Source organism: Girardinichthys multiradiatus, chromosome 13, assembly GCF_021462225.1.
Source record: "Girardinichthys multiradiatus isolate DD_20200921_A chromosome 13, DD_fGirMul_XY1, whole genome shotgun sequence".
Taxonomy (NCBI): domain Eukaryota; kingdom Metazoa; phylum Chordata; class Actinopteri; order Cyprinodontiformes; family Goodeidae; genus Girardinichthys; species Girardinichthys multiradiatus.
Window position 1 is genome coordinate 30,408,175 of NC_061806.1, and position 21,630 is coordinate 30,429,804.

General features: G+C 40.5%; 1 protein-coding gene across 1 annotated transcript; it reads right to left on the reverse strand.

Moving 5' to 3' along the window:
- Positions 1 to 250: 250 nt before the first annotated feature.
- Positions 251 to 21,434, reverse strand: psmb8a (proteasome 20S subunit beta 8A). The gene is made up of 6 exons (XM_047384218.1): positions 21,150 to 21,434; positions 20,750 to 20,891; positions 16,591 to 16,702; positions 7,561 to 7,690; positions 1,024 to 1,228; positions 251 to 544 (listed from the first exon to the last, which is right to left on the reverse strand). Exons 1-6 carry the CDS (start codon positions 21,297 to 21,299, stop codon positions 456 to 458), a joined length of 828 nt encoding a protein of 275 aa, XP_047240174.1. The 5' UTR covers positions 21,300 to 21,434; the 3' UTR covers positions 251 to 455.
- Positions 21,435 to 21,630: the final 196 nt, after the last annotated feature.

Genomic DNA, 21,630 nt, shown 5'->3' on the forward strand with positions numbered 1-21,630 from the left:
CCATATAAAATTGTCTGACTTCACCACACAGTTTGGCTTCAGTGACTGCAATGCTAGCTTTCTGCTAAATTGTGATGAAATCGTCATATGAATTGACAAAAGTTAAACGGTGTTTGAGGGTTAAAACCCTATTTCCAAATCTTTGTCAAACATTTTCATAAGTGAAAGATTATTTTTTTCAAGAAGAAAATTTTATGCATATTTTACTGTAAATTACTTGTCTTAGACATATGAAAGCACACAGAAAGAGTTTTGATTTAGAATCGTGTTTATTTGTACCATCATTTAGGGATTTCACGAAATATTTTTACCTACCAATGTAAGATTGCAAAATGTTTAATTTGAGCAACACTGTTCCCATATTATCATTTTACAATATGGTTAGATAAATACTATTTATTTTAGTTGTATATCAAACACAGTGCTGAAGTTAAGATGGGCTCTAGGTGTTTAACTCAGAACATTCCCTCTTTGTAACGATGGATCAGCTGTGAGACGTCCTCTTTACACACTTTAATCCAACCGTCCTCCTGCATGTGGTACACTGCACAAACACATGAAAATTACAAATGAATACATAATACATGTAAACACAACTGCAAGAAGTTAGTAATTATTTTTAAGTACTTACAAACAACAACAAATAAAAATGTTAGTGTGGTCTACTGTTCTCATATTTCTGGCAGATGTGGAAATCCAATATAAACACCTCATATTCATGAAAATGATGATAATTACCATAAACATTTCTTAAAAATTAATCCTGATGAAGACAATGTTTGTGTAAATCCATTCAACAGTTGTCAATAAAATTACTGAATCAATAAATAAAAACACATAAAATAGAACCCAAATAATAACTTGAAACTCCTCCAGAATCGTTGACTAGTCCTGTAGGCCCCAAAAAAGACTGACTGAACTACTGAAAAAACATATTTTAAAGTGTTGAGGAAGAAACAACACAGAAAAAAAACAGGGAAACATTATCAGTACAGTTAAACCAAAGTGTGGAAATATACTCACTGTTTACGACTCCACCAGAGTAAGCATCTCTGTGAGTAGCATGAGCGATGCCCCGACAGCCGAGTTCATACGCCTCCTCGACCGTCATGTCTTCCCTGTAGCCGCTGTCCACCACTCCGTAGGCATAACCATTTCCACAACCAGTGGAGAACATCCGACCAGACAGACGAGTCCCATTGTCATCCACATAGTACAGACCAGGGCCCTGCAGAAGACACTTATTGACTGATCTGTATAACTTCGGTTTCTGTATGATGCAGTCATAATCTCTAATTCATTTTCAAACACAGGTTTAACATAAATTACACTGATTTTTAACATTTCAAATGCCATCAGCTGAGATGTTATAAGTTATTTTAATTTAAATGTTCTTGTATCAGAAATATGCCAAAGAACTGTATTTTAACACCTTCTGAAACCTCCGTATTGATATGAAGTTTATATGTTTTCTGAAATACAGCACTGTTACTTTGATTAATTTAACTGATTTTCAGTGGTCAGAGTTTGCTGTATTTTTTGGCATGTGTGGTCAATAGCAAGAGAGTTTAGTATTTACTGAGCGTAGAGCTTTTCTGTGGTTTTTATGCTACAACCATTCACTTCAATGTATTTTATTGGTATTTGTTGTGATAGACCATTACAATTCACAGAATCACTGTAAAGTGGAACAAAATTATACAACTTTTTTAAGAACTTACAAAAAAAAATCTAAAACGTGTGGCATGAATTTGTCTTAAGCCCCCTGAAGACAATACATTGTAGAAGAACTTTTAGCAGCAATTCCAGCAGCAAATCTTCTGCCATAAGACTCAAACAGCTCTGCAGACATAAATCTTTGCTTATTTTTCTTTGCAAAACAGCTCAAGCTCAGTCCAATTGGTTAAAAAAGGCCTGGGAACATACATTTTCAAGTATTGACTGGGCCATTTTAACACATGGATATGCTTTCATCTAATAATTCTATTGTAGCTCTGGCAGTGTGTTAAAGGCTGTTTTCCTGCTGGAAGGTGAACATCCATCTCATAGTGAGGGAACTTACGGCTCTTTTTGGACAACTGGCTCTTTTGGCTCTTCTGATTTTTTTATTTTTTTTTTTGTTGTTGCTTAAAATAATTTATCAACCATAAAAAAGTAAAGTTATACGCAAAATGAAGTACTAATGTAAAAAAAGTTTAAATTTTTTTCTATTTGTATATGTTTATTATATAAAATTGCCATTATTTAATCACACTACATTGTGGTACAAAAAATAAATTTGCGTTTGTGTTGTTTCTCCTTGTGGCTCTCTTTCTCTCTCGCCTCTTCCTCCCTACTGCTCTCTTGTTCGTCTGCTGTGTGTGAAACTGCCGCTGCTCCCCCCTCTGCTTAGCAGCGACAGAGATGACACGACACACTGGAGGCTCCCACATATGTCTCTTTTCCACTGGACCCACCTGGCCCCCTTTGCGAGCGTTTCCACTATGGTTTTACCGTACCCGGTACCTACTTTTTTGGTTACTGCTCCTGAGCAGGACCGACCGGGGATGAGTCGAGATTACATGTGATGTGAACAGGTTGATGTTCACTGATTGGCCATGGGACCAGGAGAAATGTAAAGGTTTTTATATAGACAGTCCAGGGAAAAGTTAATAAACTTCAAGAGCAACTACAATAATATTGACGAGCACAATGGCTGGAGCGGGTCAAACCAAAGTAAAATTTTACTATTAAAAAATCATAAACCATGCCTGAAGGCTGAAAGAAAAGAAACAGGACACCATGTCAGCTTTCTGAGATACACGCAGGTGGAGTGCGCTGTATTTAAAGTGGAACTAAACCTGCAGCATTGACAGGTGTATTCCCCTTCACTGTCCCATCCATCCATCCATCCATCCATCCATCCATCCATCCATCGTCTTCTGCTTATCTGTTGTCAGGTCGCGGGGGCAACAGCCTAAGCAGAGAGACCCAGACTTTCCTCTCCCCAGCCACTTGGGCCAGCTCGTCCAGGGGAATCCCATGGCCTTCCTCGGCCAGCCGAGAAACACAGTCCCTCCAGCGTGTCCTGGGTCTTCCTCTGGACCTACTCCTGGTGGGATGTGCCCGAAACACCTCACCAGGGAGGCATCCTAACCAGATGCCCGACCCACCTCAACTGGCTCCTCTCGACATGGAGAAGCAGCGGCTCTACTCTGAGTCCTTCCTGGATGACCAAGCTTCTCACCCAATCTCTAAGGGAGAGTCCAGACACCCTGCTGAGGAAACTAATTTTGGCCGCTTGTATCCGTGATCTCGTTCTTTTGGTCACAACCCAAAGCTCATGACCATAGATGAGGGTAGGAATCTAGATAGACCTGTAAATCAAGACCTTCGCTTTTTGACTCAGCTCTCTCTTCACCACGACACACCGGTACAGCGCCCGCATCTCTGCTGACGCAGCATCGATCCGTCTATTGATCTCCCGCTCCATTTTTCCCTCATTCATGAACAAGACCCAAAGATACTTGAACTCCTCTACTTGAGGCAGGACCTCTACCCCAACCCGGAGAAGGCACTCTATCCTTTTCTGGCTCAAGACCATGGCCTAGGACTTGGAGGCACTGATTCTCATCCCAGCCGCTTCACACTTAGCTGTGAACTAGTGGCGGATGCTAGTCTTTCAAAGAGGGGAAGCTCAATTTCAAGATTGCTGATTCGCTCATTTCGCTGTCAATAAAAAAGGGTTTCAGCCTCAGACAGATCATCCAATCATCATGCAGAAGGTGAGCGTCCAGGCCAGCCGAGGTCAGCCCACTGCCCCATAGACCCCCAGAGACGCTGAGTGTCCGATTGGCGAGACAAATCGCTCTTTGCTTCGCTATTGAACTCACTGTTTAAAGCCCTGTGAAGCTGCAGGAATGAGTGAGAGGAAAGCCGTGTCGTTACCAGTGATAAGAAGCTGATTCTGAACAAAAGTTGAGCACGTTGTAGCGTATATTTAGTCAATGACATGTACACACAACAGTATATATTTGATCACTTATTTTTTGACATTTTAGGGGAAGCTGAGCTTCCCTTGCAGTCTTAGAGCAATCGCCACTGCTGTGAACTGCTCCAGTGAGAGCTGTAGATCACGAGCTGAAGAAGCCAATAAGACCACATCATCCGCAAAAAGCAGACGCAATCCTAAGGACACCTTCTGTGTCCCTAGTGGTTTAATTGCCTTATATACCCACTTCTTTTCTTTTTGTTTTTCCAAGGCTACAAGGCAAATTAGCTCTTCCTCTTCATCTGATGATGCCATGGCGGAAAATGTGTGAAATGCAGTAGTATTTGTCACCAGAAATGTAGGAAATACAAAAACCTAAAAATCTTCAGCCCTGATTTAACCACAAACCCCGGATTTACACAGCATTCATCTCCGCTGCGCTGCGCTGCGCTGCGCTCCGCCCCACCCCACCCTTCGCCGACTGATTTACATTGAATGCGCTCGCTGCAACGCAAAGCCCAGAGCATGTGTAGGAAATGCGAGTTTGCGCGATAAAACCCAGTCTTCTTCCCTCCCTGTTGGATGGAGTAAGGGGGAGTCAGGTTTAGCCTAAACTGGCTCAGTTATGGTTGAGGTGCAAACACACCCTCCATTTCTGCTACCTGTATGACCCCTTCTCTTTTCCAATGGTTATGGTCAATCTGAAAGAGAGAGGTATCCCAATCATTGTGGTTTTTAGTATAACAATGACCATCAGTGGGACCCTTTGTGAGGTGCCTTGAGACGACATTGTTGTAAATAAGCGCCGTTTAACTAAATAATCTGAACTTAAACTATCTGTGTAGTTATGCTGCTATAGGCTTAGGCTGCTGGAGGACATAACGACCACTTTCACCCTCTTTGCTACATTCTCACACTACTCTCCAATTTTGCATTGTTTGCTGTTATTGCAGCTTTTAACTTTGTTCTCTCTTTTCTCTTCCTAGAAGCTACACCTGGCCTGGCTCTGTGTCTGCCTGTGACACCTTTCTGGAGAGGGGAATCGCCCGAGCTTCTGCTGGCAACAACTTAATGCTCACCCTCTACCGATGATCCACATAGCCCTGTCTTTTAGTGTTTAACCCTTTCTCTCTCCTAGACAATTGGAAATTGACTGAGCTTTTACTGTAACTAATTATATGTGCTCTCTTTCAGACTCTAACCTTGAAAACTGGCTCAGAGTTTATCTGTTCTTTCTTTCTAGATGAAACGACTAAAGGAGCTACATCCATTAACATTTACTTTTCCTTCCCATAGAAAGTACTTCTGGATCAGTGCTTCTGTGTTCTCTTTGTGTCTCTGCTCTGTTCTCTCAAACCCCCAGTCGGTCGTGGCAGATTGCCGCTCACACTGAGCCTGGTTCTGCTGGAGGTTTCTTCCTGTTAAAAGGGAGTTTTTCCTCTCCACTGTCGCTACATGCATGCTCAGTATGAGGGATTGCTGCAAAGTCAACGCCAGTGACTGTCCACTGTCTCTACATGCTCATCTGGGAGTAGGGAATGCTGCAAGTCACTGACTGGATGCAATTTGCTGGGTTTCCTTAGATAGAAAAACTTTTTATCCAATTTGACTAAAAAGCTAACTCTGACTGCACTGTTCAATTGTTAGGATTAATTGGAATGTATGTACCTGACTGTTGTGAAGTGCCTTGAGAGAACATGTGTTGTGAATTGGCGCTATATAAATAAAACTGAATTGAATTGAATTAATAAATGCAGAGGTCAGACCAAAACAATTCATTCTGTAAAAAGACGGAGGTGAAACAACAGTCAATACTGCTTCGAAGCAAAGGTTTCAGAATAAAATCCGTATGTTTATATTATGGGTGTAAATGATTAATTTAACAGCATATACGTGTATATTTTTTAATATAGCAAGGTCTTTAAGAAAATGTAGGATGATCTGTGATTGACTTTGGCTCAGGCATTCAGAAAAAATAGAATCAGGCCAAATTATGCCGGATGGCTGTGCGCATGCCGCCCTGCGAAGGCAGTGTAAATGCTGGACGGGCTGTTCGCCATGCAGGCTGTTCGCCGCGAGGTGCTGCGTTGGCTGGATTGCCGGGACTATTCAATTGTTTTGTTGTCAACCAAATATGTATCTGTCCAATGCTAAGAAGCAAGTGCTAGCACTAGCCCTGCTTAGGAGAAAAAGAGCAGCAAGGAAAAAGGGGCTGCGGGTGCACGAAACCCTCAGGTCACCAACTGAGTTGGTGACCTGAGGGTTTTAAGCACAGTGGTGGGACCGCTGCGTCATGTCTGAAAGGGCCTTTAGAAGGAAAGGGAGAGGGGTAGCATGGGAAAGGACGGCTCCTTCCCAAACACTCCCTTCGTTCAATTCAAAGAGCCAGCTCTCAGAGCAGATTCATTTGTGAACAACACATCACTACTATCTCAGCTCCAATCCTTTCTTCTAGGATTGTCCTCTGTTTAGCTCAATCGATCTTTCCACCAACTTTGACCAGCCGCCAGTTGCTGCTGAATAAAAGCATCCCCACAGCATGCTGCCACTCATGTTTCACTTTTGGGTGTGTATTCAGAGTGATTTGCAGCATTACCTTTTGGCCACAATAAAATTTTGCATCTAGGCTAAAAGTGTAACTCTGATCCCATCTGACCTCCTCCTTCTGTTTGCTATGTCCACCTTCCCATGTCTTGTGGTAAGTAGTAAATAAAACATTCTGGTTTTCTGAAAAGACATTTAGAGAGTCAAAATCTAATAGTCATGCTGTTAACAAAGTCTTAAGTCTACTTGTGCCATAAATCGTTGCACCTCTTCCAGAGTTACCCTGACATATCTAATTAATGCTGTACTTGCCTGTACATTTAGGTGGATAGTTAACAGTTCAATCATACTTTTTTCATTTTCAGATTATTGACTGGACATGGTTCTGTGAGATTTTTAAAGTGACGGATACTGTTTTATAACCTAACACTGCTTTAAATCATTACTTCATGAGAGGATTATATTCCACTCACTTAACAGATATGCATTATTTTGTGTTGGTCTATCACTTGGTATCTCATTAAAATACACTGAAATTTGTAGCCGCAATGAGGTCATAACCAAATTCAAGGGGTATTAAGAAGGCTGTGGGCTTTCTGATGGCTTTTAAATGTTGTTTTGCTGCTGGATTTCTATTTTTTATTCAATTCCTGGAAACGTATTTAAGCCCGTTATCCATATAACTATACTACTATATTTCTGTTTAAGGAATAAAGGGCAACAGCACCTAAAGGCTTATTTTTACACTTTATTTACTGGAGTTATACATTTGTTCACAACATTTCTTAAGTCTATAAATTTATCTTCATTTCATGGTGTCCTTTTGGTGTCCCTATAAAAATATGTTTACAGTTAGAAAGAATGTTTAAAATCTCACCACATTGTACCTTTAAACATAAATGTTTTTTAAAATCAAACGACAAAACAGAAAGCCATAATAAGGAATCTAAGGTTGAAAAAAACAACACAGTTTTTGTTTATTGTAAATGTGAAAGTCTGACATTGAAGCTCTGATGAGTATGAAAGCTATGAACACCAAAGCTCACCTCTCTGTCCCATCCACAGACCATGCTCCCCACAGAAAGACCCATGCCTTTGTAACCCAGCATCATGTTACATAAAAGCTTAGAAGCAGCAGCTACGGAGATCCGGTGGTTGTTCCTCAGTCTGTACAGCCTGCAGGAAATCAGAAAAGAAAATATGGTTGGTAATCAAAAATCTAATAAATTGACAAATGAGCCATGTTAAACACGGTTAAAGGTTTCACATCAAAACCAGTGTTGAAAATGGTTTCTGTTCAATATTGTTGTTTAGGCCCCAGTCATTTCAGTTAATTCCTTTATTTATAGCTTCTTATTTATTTTCAATGTTTCTACATTTAGATAACTCTCTTATGTTAAATTTAGTCTTGTAATTCTTTTGTGTGTGTTTTCGTTCACTGTTGCTGTTTCTATGCTCAGGGGCTGCATCCTTTTAAGGCCCCATTTGTAGGCCAATTATGTCGCGAGGCGACGAGGTTGTCCAAATTCAAAGACTCCTCCAAATGTGGCCGACAAATGGACAAAAGGATGGGGTTTGGTGTATTTTTCGTGGCCAACCCTATCCCATGATTCATTACGGGTCAAAGTGGCTTGATCAGATGGAAATAGCAATGGCGGGGTAGAGAGAAAAGCTGTGAATAAAGTTGGACAAACTGCACTTACTATGAAACATAATACATTTTACAATGTTTTTAGGCGATAATGTTGCTGTCTAAAACTGTAATAATTGCTTGGTTCATCAAGATATTGCTTAATTGCAAAAGTGCTCTGAAGTGTTCAGAGATGTCTGCTCCCGCTGCGTTAGCAGCCTGCTCGTCTCGCCAGCTGTAGGCTGACTAGGAGTCGAGGCTCGCTATACCGGGGAGGATGCCTGACTCCTGGCACATGATTTTAAACTCCCGCTGGGTTTCCCTAATGGCTGGAAGTCAAACACAGATATAATTCAGTCAGACTATATCTAATGGGTAATGCTTGGTTTATTGGGGCCTGCCATAGCAATGGCATTCCATACATTGCATGGAGGCACCTATTACGCTCCACAACTGGACTCTTTATTTATTATTTTTCTTTCTACATTAATTCGGCTCGAACCATAAGCTGCACCCACACAATTATATATATTGAAACAGGTGACTCGGTTTCGAGATGTGTGCCGTAACTTTTATTGCCGCTTTGAGTTACCATGGCGACATAATTAGCCAAAATCCACGCTCTACACTCACCATTTTCGGACAGTTTTTAGGACTGGGCCTCTGCTTTAACACAATGTATTTGTGATTAGGTCACATGGTTTTCCATTAACCCTTCCTGATTGCCAGGAGTCAAAGAGTTCTGAATCCCTGTCTCATATATTTTGAGTGACAGTTTGGGCAGGAATCCATGAGTGACACCATTTATTTCCATCATATCACCCTCTCTTTTACTGTAAATGATTTAGAGCTATGAAAATCTCCGCGATCCGGGACTAGGGACAGGTGTCAACCACAGTTAAATTTCTTTTTAAAAACCGTGTGTGGTTTTTGTACAGCGCCCGATTGTTTGGATCCCTTTTGGGACTCTAAGGTATGCTGACTCAGGGGAAGACAATCAAGTGCACTTGTTCATTCACACACACACAGGGTATGGCCCAAGTCAGGGGCAGCATCCTACGAAGGCCGTATTTGTAGGCTGATTACGTCACAGCATGGCGACGAAGGCTGTCCCAATTCATGAATCATTCCGAGACTCCTTCAAATGCGGCAGACAAATGTGTCATCCTTTTGCCTGATTTGAAGGATCGGTTGTGAGTATCCTTCGCGGTCCATCACTTCCCATGATTCAATGTGGGTCGAAGCGTATTGGTCAAGCAGGGGCAGCCATGGCGGACCACAGTGGCAAGAGCTGTGATTAAATTGCGAAAAATTACACTTTCTATGACACAAATAAACTTCTACAATATTTTTAGTGCGGGAATATAACTGTGTAGACGTGAAATATCTGCTTGATTTATCAAGACATTGCTTAATTTCAAACGTGCTCCAACGTGTTCGGAGTTTTCCGCTCCCGCCGTAGAAACTGCCGGCTTGCCTCAGGCTAGACCGTTCCAATTCGCACCTGCTACCTTCCGGCCTCCGTGGTTTTAGCGGTCGACGAAGGACTCAGCCCACGTAGACCGGGTCCTTCGAAGGATCCAGCCCCTGAATTGGGACCTACTGTACCCACAGACACACTTGTGCTGCTAGAGGAGGGGCTTATCACCATAGCAACAGAACACTGCCTCTGCTGAGGAAGGAGAAGGCCAAAAACAGGATTTATCATTCATAATTTCAATCTAAGTGTACCAAGTGCCATTTAAATTCAGAGCCATTATCAAATACTTGTCAGATGTAGAATATATGAGGTGTTCCTAGTGTGTCTACAAAAGAGCTCCACAGTTTCAGTCATAAGGACTTTCAAAATAAAGTTTAGATTTACTCTAAAAAATAGAAGCCTCTTAGAGTTACACTACATCAAAATCCAAACGCCGTAACACAACAACAAAAGCCACAACGGAGGTTATGCTATAACACAAATGGAACCCAGTTGGTGGCAGCGGTACTGTACCACATCATAGAAGAAGAAGAAGAAGAAGAAGGAGAAGGACCACGATCAGGGGAAATTGTAAGTGGAAAAGTAAGCAAAACTGACATTGTTTTAAATTGATATTATTAAGTTAATATAGATATGCGCTGTCATAAAGGTGAATGTATTTACTGTGCTGAGTTTAGGGGTTACATGGCGATAATACAATGCTCCACTGTGGTCCGACGTTAGCGCTTTCATCTTAAAGAAAAAGCTAATTTATTACACAGTACATCACATAGAATGTTCGTTGTATATTACTAATGGAACTAAACCAGTCATTAAAAGACAACCATCCTGGACTTTCAAATTAAGACCTAAAAATACTCTACAAAATAAAAGCTTAGATTTTCTCTAGTTACTATCTACACTTAGGGCTGATAAAATAGTACACTGGCAATTTAGCATAGGAAGCAGATTCTGTATAACTAATGGAACTAACCCACACATGAAAGGACAAATGCTGGACTTTCAAAATAAGCCCTAAACTTGCTCTGGAAAATGAAAGCCTTCATATTTGACTCAACAGATCATGCAGCAATGGATTTAACACTAACTCTGGGACTCAACCAGTGTTTGAAATAAGACTTTGTTGGTATTTTAAAATAAGGCTTACTGAAACTTTCAAAATAAAAGCCTCCATCTTCCAAAGTTACTATTTATTTTTTAACCTGATAATAGCATACACAATTATTTTAGAAGATGAAGTATATTCCATATTACTAATGGACCTTATACAGGACCTTCTAAAATGGACCAAGACATACTCTACAAAATAAAAATTGTTCTTATGTGACAGGTGAAACAAGCACAGGTCTAGGTGAATATCTTTGCCTTCTACCCTCTATCCTGATGCACACTGGAACTACCTCAGCCACAGAACCTTTGGCTCTGGTCTGAAAAGCACCCACCAAAAGGCAGGCCCCATGAACATTTCTCCACAAATTTTCTAGTTTATTATTATTATGTTCTACAAATAAATTGATTCAAACTTTGTAATGAAAGGTAATATATTGATGTTTAAGTTGTTAAACGTTTTACTAATAAATTAAACGAATGGTGTTTGTCATTAATGCATTTTATTTACAGTAACAGTACACTGTTGGTCTTTCTACATGGTGCATGCGTAGGTTCTCTCCGGGTACTCCGGCTTCCTCCCATGGTCCAAAGACATGCCTATTAGGTTAACTGGTCTTTCTAAATTGCCATTAGGAGTGTGAATGAGTGTGTGTGTGGTTGTTTGTGTGTTGCCCTGCGATGGACTGGCGACCTGTCCAGGTTGTACCCCGCCTCCCGCCCATAGACTGCTGGAGATAGGCACCAGCTCCCCCACGACCCACTATGGAAGAAGCTGTATAGAAAATAACTGACTGACGTTTTAAATTTTAAAAGGCTAATTAATAAACAAGAATAAATTTAAAAGATAAAAAAAGAACATTTTAAATGAAACGGGATTATAAGCCATCAGGATTATGAAAAGGTGTAACTAAAAACCATGTGCAGTTATTTACTGTGGAGACAGTGGAGTTAACCTTCAGGCTCCATTTTTACTGCTTCACAGCTCTGTGCTTCACGCTGTCACGGTTGGTAGGCAACAGAAGTTAAGCTGAGCTAAGGGCAGGAACCGCTGGTGAAGGCTAAACCATCATTTCTGACTTTCTCAGTTTTCTTGGCCATCGAAAAACCCAACCCACGTAGGCCGGTCCTTCGAAGGATGCAGCCCCTGAATTTTGACACAACTATGTGTTTTCTTCCTTCACTTCACTTGCTTGGTATTGTCCAGCTGACAGCCTTGATTGTGCCTGGGACAACATAATCTGAGATTCCATCCCATGACATTCTGGAGCTGGAAGAAAATGTATTCCTATTTACCTTTTCAAGACATGATTGATACTAATTTTTCTCTCCCTTCATGTTCTCCCTTACCCCAATCTGCTCCAAATTTCGAATTTTTTAGTATACTTGTTTTGAAAAGTCTCTAGATGATCTTCCTGCTGAAGAAAGCTAAAAGGCAGAACATAGTAGGGCGTACTGTGAGCAGCGCGGACTCCGCGCAAACTGTTCATGGCTTCATTGTCGAGTGTACCAATTTTCTATAATTCTGGTGCCAAATTCTTTCGCTTTCCACACTTGCTGCCATAGTGTCTTCGGACGGGAAGGCAGAACTAATTTGCCATGTAGCTTTGGAAAAACAAAAAGAAAAGAAGGTGGTGTTAAAAGCCATTAAACCACAATAGGGATGAAGAAGAAAAATACACTTGACAGTGCGAGGCAGAGAGTGGCCGTGATGCTGCGCGTACTCGCAAAGGGTTACTTGGAGTAGCGTGTCACATATAAAACAAGTTTGATGCATAGACTTTTCTTGCCGAGCAGTTTATTTTGTGGCACCGCATATGCGTATGTAAAAATTTTACTTTGCGCTTACATGTCGAGGGGACATCCAAGTACGTGCGACCATGTTTTGCCCTTTACAATGACACAAAACCCAAAAATAAATAAAATATGAAATTGTTACATTATTAAATTGTTTTATGTAATACATATGTCTCTATATGTCTATATATCTTTTTGTATTTTTAATAAAGCAGCAAAGCAGCCCCAGACCATAACACTACCACCACCATTTTTGACTGCCAGTACAATGTTTTTTTCCTGAAACCCTGTGTTACGTTTTGCATTAGATGTAACAGGACACAGACATCCTAAAATAAATTCACTTCTGTCTCATCAGTCCACAAAATAGTTTCCCAAAGTCTTGGAGATCATCATGATGTTTTTTGGCAAGGGACGTTTGGTTCTTTTGGGTCAGCAGTGGTTCTATCCTAGGAACTGTCCCAACATTTTGCTCAGTCTCTTTTTTATTGCTGAGGCATAAACACTGACCTTAACTGAGGCAAATGAGGTGTAGATGCAGATGTTCAGGTCTTTAGATATTGTGGGTTCTTCTGTGGCAACCTAGATAAGTTGTTGATGTGCTTTTTAAACAATTTTGGTAAGCCAGGCCACTCCTGGGAAGGTTCACCACTGTGTTATCTCCATTTAAAGATAATGACTCTCACTATGGTCCAATGAAGTCCCAAAGCCTTGTTTGCTTAGCTAAGTAATCTTGTCCAGACTGATAGATATTAATAACTTTGTTTCTCATCTGTTATTATTATTTCTTTTGGATGTCTGCATCCTCAACAACACTGTATCTGCTGCTGATCACTTCCAGTTTCTAGGAGCCACCATTTCTCGAGACCTGAGCTGGTCCTCATACATAGACAATTTTCAGAAGAAGGCCCAGCAGAGACTGGACTTCCTGAGGCAACTTAAGAAGTACAACCTTCTACAAGAGCTGCTGGTCATCTTCTACTCTGCCATAATTTAGTCTGTCCTGTCTTCATCCATCTCAGTGTCCACAAAACAGGACAGGTCCAGACTGCAATGAACAATGAGGTCTACAGAGAGAATCATTGAAAGGGCTGAGCTTCCCTCCATCCAGGACTTGTACAGGCCTAAGGTCAGGAAAAGAGCAGTTAAAATCTGTCGACCCCACACACTCTGGACACAAACTGTTTAGACCTTTAACTTCAGGTGGCGCTACAGACCACCTGTCTGCTAAAACCAGCAGCCACAGAGACAGTTTCTTCCCCCAGGCTGTTTCTCTGATGAACATTTAACAGTCAGAGTTTTAGAACAACACCATGCATACTTGGACTGATCTCACATTATCTTCTCTTGTAAAGTCACATGTGTATATATTTAAAAAAAAATGTTCCCCCAATTATTTATAATGAAAATCTTCACTGAGAGCAAAGTCTGTGTTGGGACCCACAGCCATGAATTTCAACATTAAACTCTGGTACATACTTTTCTGGAACTTTCAAATAAATTGTATTTAACAGACTTTCAGCACAACTTCAGAAGGGGGAAGGGGGGTAACAGAGGACTTCCCATGATGCCACTGCCCACATAAAACCCCACCTTCCCACAAGTCTTTCTCTTCCACACCGGTGACCATCGGGATAGGAGGGGAACAAAGCGCGCTGATGTCTCTTTGCTGGCAAACAGACATAAACTCTTCAAACTGGATCCAAGAGTGTCATACGATCATCGATCATATGCACAAGATAAGTATGAGTGGAGCACTGTTTGTGTACCCGGTTATTTCATTCACGAACGGGGAAATTAAGGTGTAAGAGTTGCTTACCTTTTCTCTCCGAAGCCCCACAGAAGCAAAACTGTGTCGCAGAGAAACCCCCAGTAGAGAAGCTGTTTCTACAAGCCGAGTCTGAAGGAAGGGCAACGGCCCGCACCGCCATGTTTACGGTAATGAACAGCTGGTTGACGGACAGAACGAGCCGCCCAGCTACAGCTCCGGAGCTAACCCTTTTGTTCACAGAGCGAACGCACCTTCAACCCCCAAGGTTAGCTGAAAGCTAACTGCTTGTTGACTGTGGATGTTTCTCCAAGCTTCGCCCCTTGGACAATGTTTCCTCACCACGGTTCATGAGGTTAGGTGTTTTGGGCAGAGACAGATTTAGAATGAAATGATCTAAACGTTTTCATTTTATGAAGTTTGTGTGAAACTCGGCTATCTTAGTGCTAGCAGGCTATCTGCAGCACACGTGCCATTTGTGTTGTGTGTTTGTGTGTTTTTAAGTTAAGTCAAACTTTATTTAAAGATTTATTTAAACACAAAAGATTGATCATAACACGCCGTCTGCGCTCATGCATTTTAACCCTTTTATTAACCCTGGTATTTTAAAGGTATGTGTTTGCTTCTGGTGCAAAGCTAGCAGCTTCTTTGTTAGCTTAACTGCTAACCGGTAAGAACACGTGCTTGCTACTAAAGAGTATTCAACAGAAAGGTTGTTGGTTTTCAAGCTAGTGAATAATAGTTCCTAAACATCATTTAATAAATTTTATAACTAAGTAAACACCATTAAGCCCCATTTCTCCAGAAAGATTTGGCTCTTTCCAAAATATTTCCTTAATAATATTTCTTCAAATATTATTTCAATAAATAAAAGCAGCTAATTAGACATCGTTGAGAATTAGTCATCCAGAAGGTTGGTTTTATTCAGCAGATTATTATTTAAAACATTATTTTATTAAAATAATATTTTATCTGATCTTGCATTGTGAATGGTTGTCTAAACGTTTGCTGATTATTTCCTAAGTTAGTTCCAAGACTAACTTAACTTCATTTCCAGATTCTTCAAGATAATCCTTGGTTCTCAGACATAAACATTGCATGGTAATGTTGCAACACTCTTTTGGTTATGGTTTCAATCATCTTTAATCAACTTGTTTATATTGTACATAGCCTATTAGTCTTCCTTATTCTTTAATTCTGCTTGGTAGTTTAGTTGGATTGTTTTAGCATAGTAAAGAGTTTGTTGATTGAAATATGTTTGACTTTGAGTTGACTTATTTTTGTTAATAAATTCTTGTATTTTAAGAACTTGTGTGAATTCATTCCATATATGTGGAGAGTTTATGCTGTTCAATAATGTCAGAGCTTGTCTCACACCTTTCTATTTTGTCCTAATACCATCGCCTTACTGGGCTGGTATTCACAGGACAACCCTTAACAGACCGAAATATTATTTGATAAAATATTAAAATATTAAATAATATTCTCAGATTCATAATCACAACATCTGGCAGTAATCAGTATGGCAAGTGAAACTACCACAGCCTTAAAAAAAAAAATGTAACTCAGTTACTTCATGACTTTACAATGGACCATTCCTTTTTCACATAAGGCCAGGTTGGTTTGGATAGCTTTTTACCATAATAAATGAAATAATCATTTGAAAACTGCATTTTGAGTTTACTCTGGTTATTTTTGTCAGATATTAAAATGTGTTTTAGTGATCTAAAACATGTCTGAAGCAGTGATGACAAAGAAAAACCAGAAATCTTTAGAGGGGCAAAAATGTTTTTACGGTAATGTATCTCAAGCTGTTTAAACAAATCATTACAAGGTGTTATTTTAACCGACACTAATAAAATAGCTGATCCGTGTTTCAATGCATGTTTTTTCATGTTCTCATGCATATGTGCTGCTGCATATTGATGAGGTTTTGACTAGCCTACAGGGACTTAAATCATCACTGATATATGAGTAACAAGTATCAAAAGGCCAATGTTTGTCAGTAAAATCTGCGTAACAGTAAGACAGTTTTTGTGCTTGGACGTATTTAGCTGTATAACACAAAATCTCCCTTTTCCATTTCATTTATACGAAAGGTTTCTGAGTGTTGTTATAGGAGTAGAGTTATCAAAAAAATATATGTCTTTGGACACTAGTGCAATAAAAGAAGGCATGTAAAAACAATAAAAAATGAGCATGTGTTATAAAGAAAAATCAAAAGAAATGACAGATTGTGGCGATTTGTTGTAAAAAAAAAAAAGAAAGACACTGCTGAACAGAGCTGAACAGACCTGCATTCTTTGGCGAGGAGTCTCTCCCAGTACTGACAGTCTGCAGCACTACCTGACATGGTCCCCAGCAGATATGGATTGATCTCTATCACCTTGTTGACATCGTTGGATGCTGCAAGCAGAGAAATGTAGAAAAAAGAAAGCTTTTTGTTACCTAGACAACATATTAAAATATGTTATTGTTACACAGTGTGACCAAATAACCCAACATAGACTACTGTAATAATTTGGTAATTGGTTAGAAATTTTGTATTTTATAGCTCAATACAGGGATTGTAGTGGCATTAGGAACTCTACTTTGGTGTATTAAGCAATTGTTTCAGTTACACTTCTCAGCACTACGTTGCTTTCTGCAAATTTCTACATGAAACTAATTTCTGAATTTTTATTTATTGCATATGTTATTTTATTCCATCATGGCTATTTGGAGAATGTGTAAGCTATTTTAAAATAGATTGATATTCATTGTTGTAAACCTTTTCCAGTAAATCTATCATAATTTGTCTTTACAATACACTGGTGTAGGTTCTCACTCATCCACTCTGTGCTGTAAGTTTCCTTCTACTAATAGACTTAGGAGCCTTACAACAACAACTTAAATTGTGTTACTAAGTCAGCTTAATATCTGTCTTCTTAAAAAGATTTCCTGTAGAAATTCCTGCTAAAGTTGGTCAGGTCCAGGTTCAGCTCCGTTATGTGCCCAAAGAATGAGGTCAGCTGACCACCTGAATATACTGTATGACCAGGTTATTCAACGCATTAACTTTCAATGCTCCTCAGTTCTGAAACAACCTTCCTGAAAACCTGAGATGTGCAGAAACAGTTGATTCCTTTAAATCAGGACAGCTTTCAATCCGTCTCACTAATGAACTGTTTGCTTAATCACTAATGAGTGAAACACTGATATGTATAAACATGCTTTGCCTTCATTGATTCTTTTGGTTTATCCTGAACACAGAAAGTAGCAGTCTGCCCCAATGTGTGGTAATGTACCATGATCACATAACCAGTATAATACTGCTGTTTTCTGTTAGCTCTTACTGAAGTTTAACAGTTTTGAATACCAGTAATGTCCCAGTGTACAAACATTGTTTTATGGGTATACCTAGATTCATCAAATGTAAGTTACTAATGCTTAATATATGACACTTTGCTTTCATCCCAACTCAATCAAAAACAAGTCAGACGTAGGTTAAAATCCTGTTTCACACGTTCCAGTTCACCTATAACAGTTTAATGCTGACAGGTGTGGAAATTATAAAAATCCTTGTTAGTCAGAAAGTCATCTACATAAACAAACCAGCAGATTAGCATCAAAGTGCAATTTGACTTTTATTAACTACACCACTGACATTATGACTGTGGTGGATAGCTGGATTGATGGCATCTATGAATTTGTTCAGGTTTATTTAGCCAAATGTACTTTGTGGCTATAACAGTTGTTTTAGCGGGTGGCTAAAGATAATTTTTGGAAAATGGCTTATAGAAGGAGATTACTCTGCCACAAAGGGTCTAAAAACATTTTACCAGCATTTCAAGGTAAGTTAGATAGGAACTTTTCTGTATGTTTACTACACTGAGTCAAATTTTACATTGAGAGTTGTTCGTTTGTTCGTCGTCTTCCGCTTATCCAGGACCGGGTCGCGGGGGCAGCAGACTCAGCAGAGACACCCAGACGTCCCTCTCCCCAGACACCTCCTCTAGCTCCTCCAGGGGGAGCCCAAGGCGTTCCCAGGCCAGCCGAGAGACATAGTCCCTCCAGCGTGTCCTGGGCAGTCCCCTGGGCCTCCTCCCGGTGGGACGTGCCTGGAACACCTCCCGAGGAAGGCGTCCAGGAGGCATCCGGTATAGATGCCCGAGCCACCTCAACTGGCTCCTCTCGATGTGGAGGAGCAGCGGCTCTACTCCGAGCTCCTCCCGGATGGCCGAGCTCCTCACCCTATCTCTAAGGGAGTGCCCGGCCACCCTACGGAGGAAGCTCATTTCAGCCGCTTGTATCCGTGATCTCGTTCTTTCGGTCATGACCCAAAGTTCATGGCCATAGGTGAGGGTAGGAACGTAGACCGACCAGTAAATTGAGAGCTTTGCTTTTCGGCTCAGCTCTCTCTTCACCACAATGGACCGGCACAGCGCCCCCATTATTGTGGCAGCCGCACCAATCCGTCTGTCGATCTCCCGCTCCATTCTTCCCTCACACGTGAACAAGACCCCGAGATACTTAAACTCCTCCACTTGGAGCAGGAACTCCCCTCCAACCTGAAGAGGACAAGCCACCCTTTTCCGGTCGAGTACCATGGCCTCGGACTTGGAGGAGCTGATCCTCATCCCAGCCGCTTCACACTCGGCTGCGAACCGCCACAGCGCATGCTGTAGGTCTTGGCTAGAGGGGGCCAGCAGGACCACGTCATCTGCAAAAAGAAGAGACGAAATCCACTGGTCCCCAAACCAGACCCCCTCCGGCCCTTGGCTGCGTCTAGAAATCCTGTCCATAAAAGTTATGAACAGGACCGGCAACAAAGGGCAGCCCTGCCGGAGTCCAACATGCACTGGGAACAGGTCCGACTTAGTGCCGGCAATGCGGACCAAACTCCTGCTCCGCTCGTACAGGGACCGGATGGCCCCTAATAAAGGGCCCCCGATTCCATACTCCTGGAGCACCCCCCACAGGGCATCACGAGGGACACAGTCGAATGCCTTCTCCAGGTCCACAAAACACATGTGAACCGGTTGGGCAAACTCCCATGAACCCTCGAGTACCCTGTAGAGGGTATAGAGCTGGTCCAGTGTTCCACGGCTGTTGAGAGTCATTGAAACTAATTAGAAGTACACCGCAGCCTTTTATAATTGCTTCACTTTAGCTGTTTTCTGAATCACATTCCTCTCCTACACCTGAGCATAAAACACACTCAGACACCACATCTAACTGCAGAAGAAATGTAATGGAATAGGGATGAACATTTCTATTCTGATGCCTTTTCATCAGAAATGTGCTCATTGTCTTGTACAACAAAACACAGAGTATGAAAATAAAGTTCTCATACCTCTAAAGGGGCAGCTGATAAGTTTAGATTGTATAAATGTATGTTTAGTTTGTGTCTGCACTGAAAGCACTCTGTGACTCTTAATTAAAATGCAATCAATCAAACCAAATAAGAAAAACACTGCAGGCTTCAAACACTTTGTCCTGGTTTTTATAATGTAACCAGATGGATGAAAAGCATCAGAATGAGGTCCACTGTGCGCCTGCAGAGATGTTGGATTTTGTCAGTGGGCTAATTTTCTTTTCTGTAATGTTTGATTCTAATATCTCATGATATCACAAATCGAAGCTCTTTAAACCATAGTTTTTATAAATTAAAATATGACCAACCAATTTACATTCCATCCTTGTTTTTTCCACAATATGAATAATGATTAAACTTTCCTGTTTTATTTATTACACAAAAGCAATCCTCAATACTTACACGGGGAAGGCAATTTTTTTGTGTTGTACAAATCTAAAGTTGTGAATTTTTACAGCAGCAATAAATAACTGTTATTATTCACAGACTGAAAGGTTCTGTATTTTAATACATCACATCGTTTACTAAATACACTACAGTCACAATTAAAGTTGTTTTGATCTAAGATTCAGTTACATCAATGTTGCAATTCTTTCTATCTTAGTTTTTCAAGACCTTTATAGTATTTACAGTAATGTACTGGCCACAGTTTTGAGGATATCTGGGTTTCCTTCCTGTACCTGTTGCCCTGGGACCTGATCTTAAAAGAGAAAAAATGGATGGGTGCACAAAAGTAAACATAAGGTCTAAACATAACATTTTGTAACAATTTAGTTACAATATTTAGGCTGGAGAAGGGTGCATTGTGGTTAAAGAACTGGTTTTGTTAGTTTTAATAATAAATTGACACAATTTCATTGTAGGCTAAAAATGAGGCAATGTTCTTGGGTAAAGAGGAGAAACCCATCCATCCATTCCTTTTTTTCCCCACTTATCATTACAGGATCGCAGGGGGCTGGTGCCTAAAGGAGAAACAGTAAAACTAATATTTAACTCTTGGTTTTTAACTAGATTTTGCTCTTTAACTCCTTGTTCACACTGACCACCTTCTCTTTTCTTTCGTTTCTGCACACCCCGTCTTCTCGGCCCATATTTACCCAGGTAGCGTCCAGCTGAAGCTCTGGAGTCCACAGCAACGATGACCCCATGTCTGAACTTGAAGGCCAGGGTGGTCGTTCCGTGGTTCATGTCAATACAAACCCCTCCATCCTTGTTGCAGGACTTCAGAAAACCTGAAGGCTGCAATGAAGCCAACAAGAAACATGGAGGATGATCAATGTGTTACTGGGCTCTATTCGGGTGAAATTAGAGTAATAATATTTGTAGTAATCTTGTAGCTCAGGTGGCCACTTTTAATCACCTTTATGATTTAATAAGATAAACTAAGCATCCACAACACAAGAGACGCGTAAAACAAGTCGACACGTCACGCCTCGGTGCTTCACATGATAACATTTGGTGCTTTTTGTTTCTAAATCAAGGTAAAATGATCCTCACCTCTTCTCCCACAGGAACAGCAAATTCTTGAATCAATGTTCCAAAACTGTAATGATTGGGTCGGTCGACTAGATGCGTCTGTCTGGTTCCGAAAAACTGCCCAGTGGGTTCAGAAAAGGGTTTTAAACCGCTCACTTCAACAAGAGCCATAATGTTTTCTATCAGAAATCAGAATCTAATATAACTTTGTGTTGTTACAGGTTTTAATATTTCCTGAAACAACGACGGCAGTTTACAGCTCCGTGGACAGTTTCCTCATACGTGACAAAGAATCCGAAAGTGAAAGAAATCTGTGAACTTTATGGATCTTTATTTTCAGTACCGTAAAAGGTTAACATAAATATTAAAATATTCACATTCCTGTTTTTTCATAAAAAGACAAAAATAAACAGCCATTCAGCTTAATGTAAAGTTTTAATAATAAATTTTGCGTTAACACCTTTTAAACCAATAGAACGATACTGTTTCGCCATCATCAGTC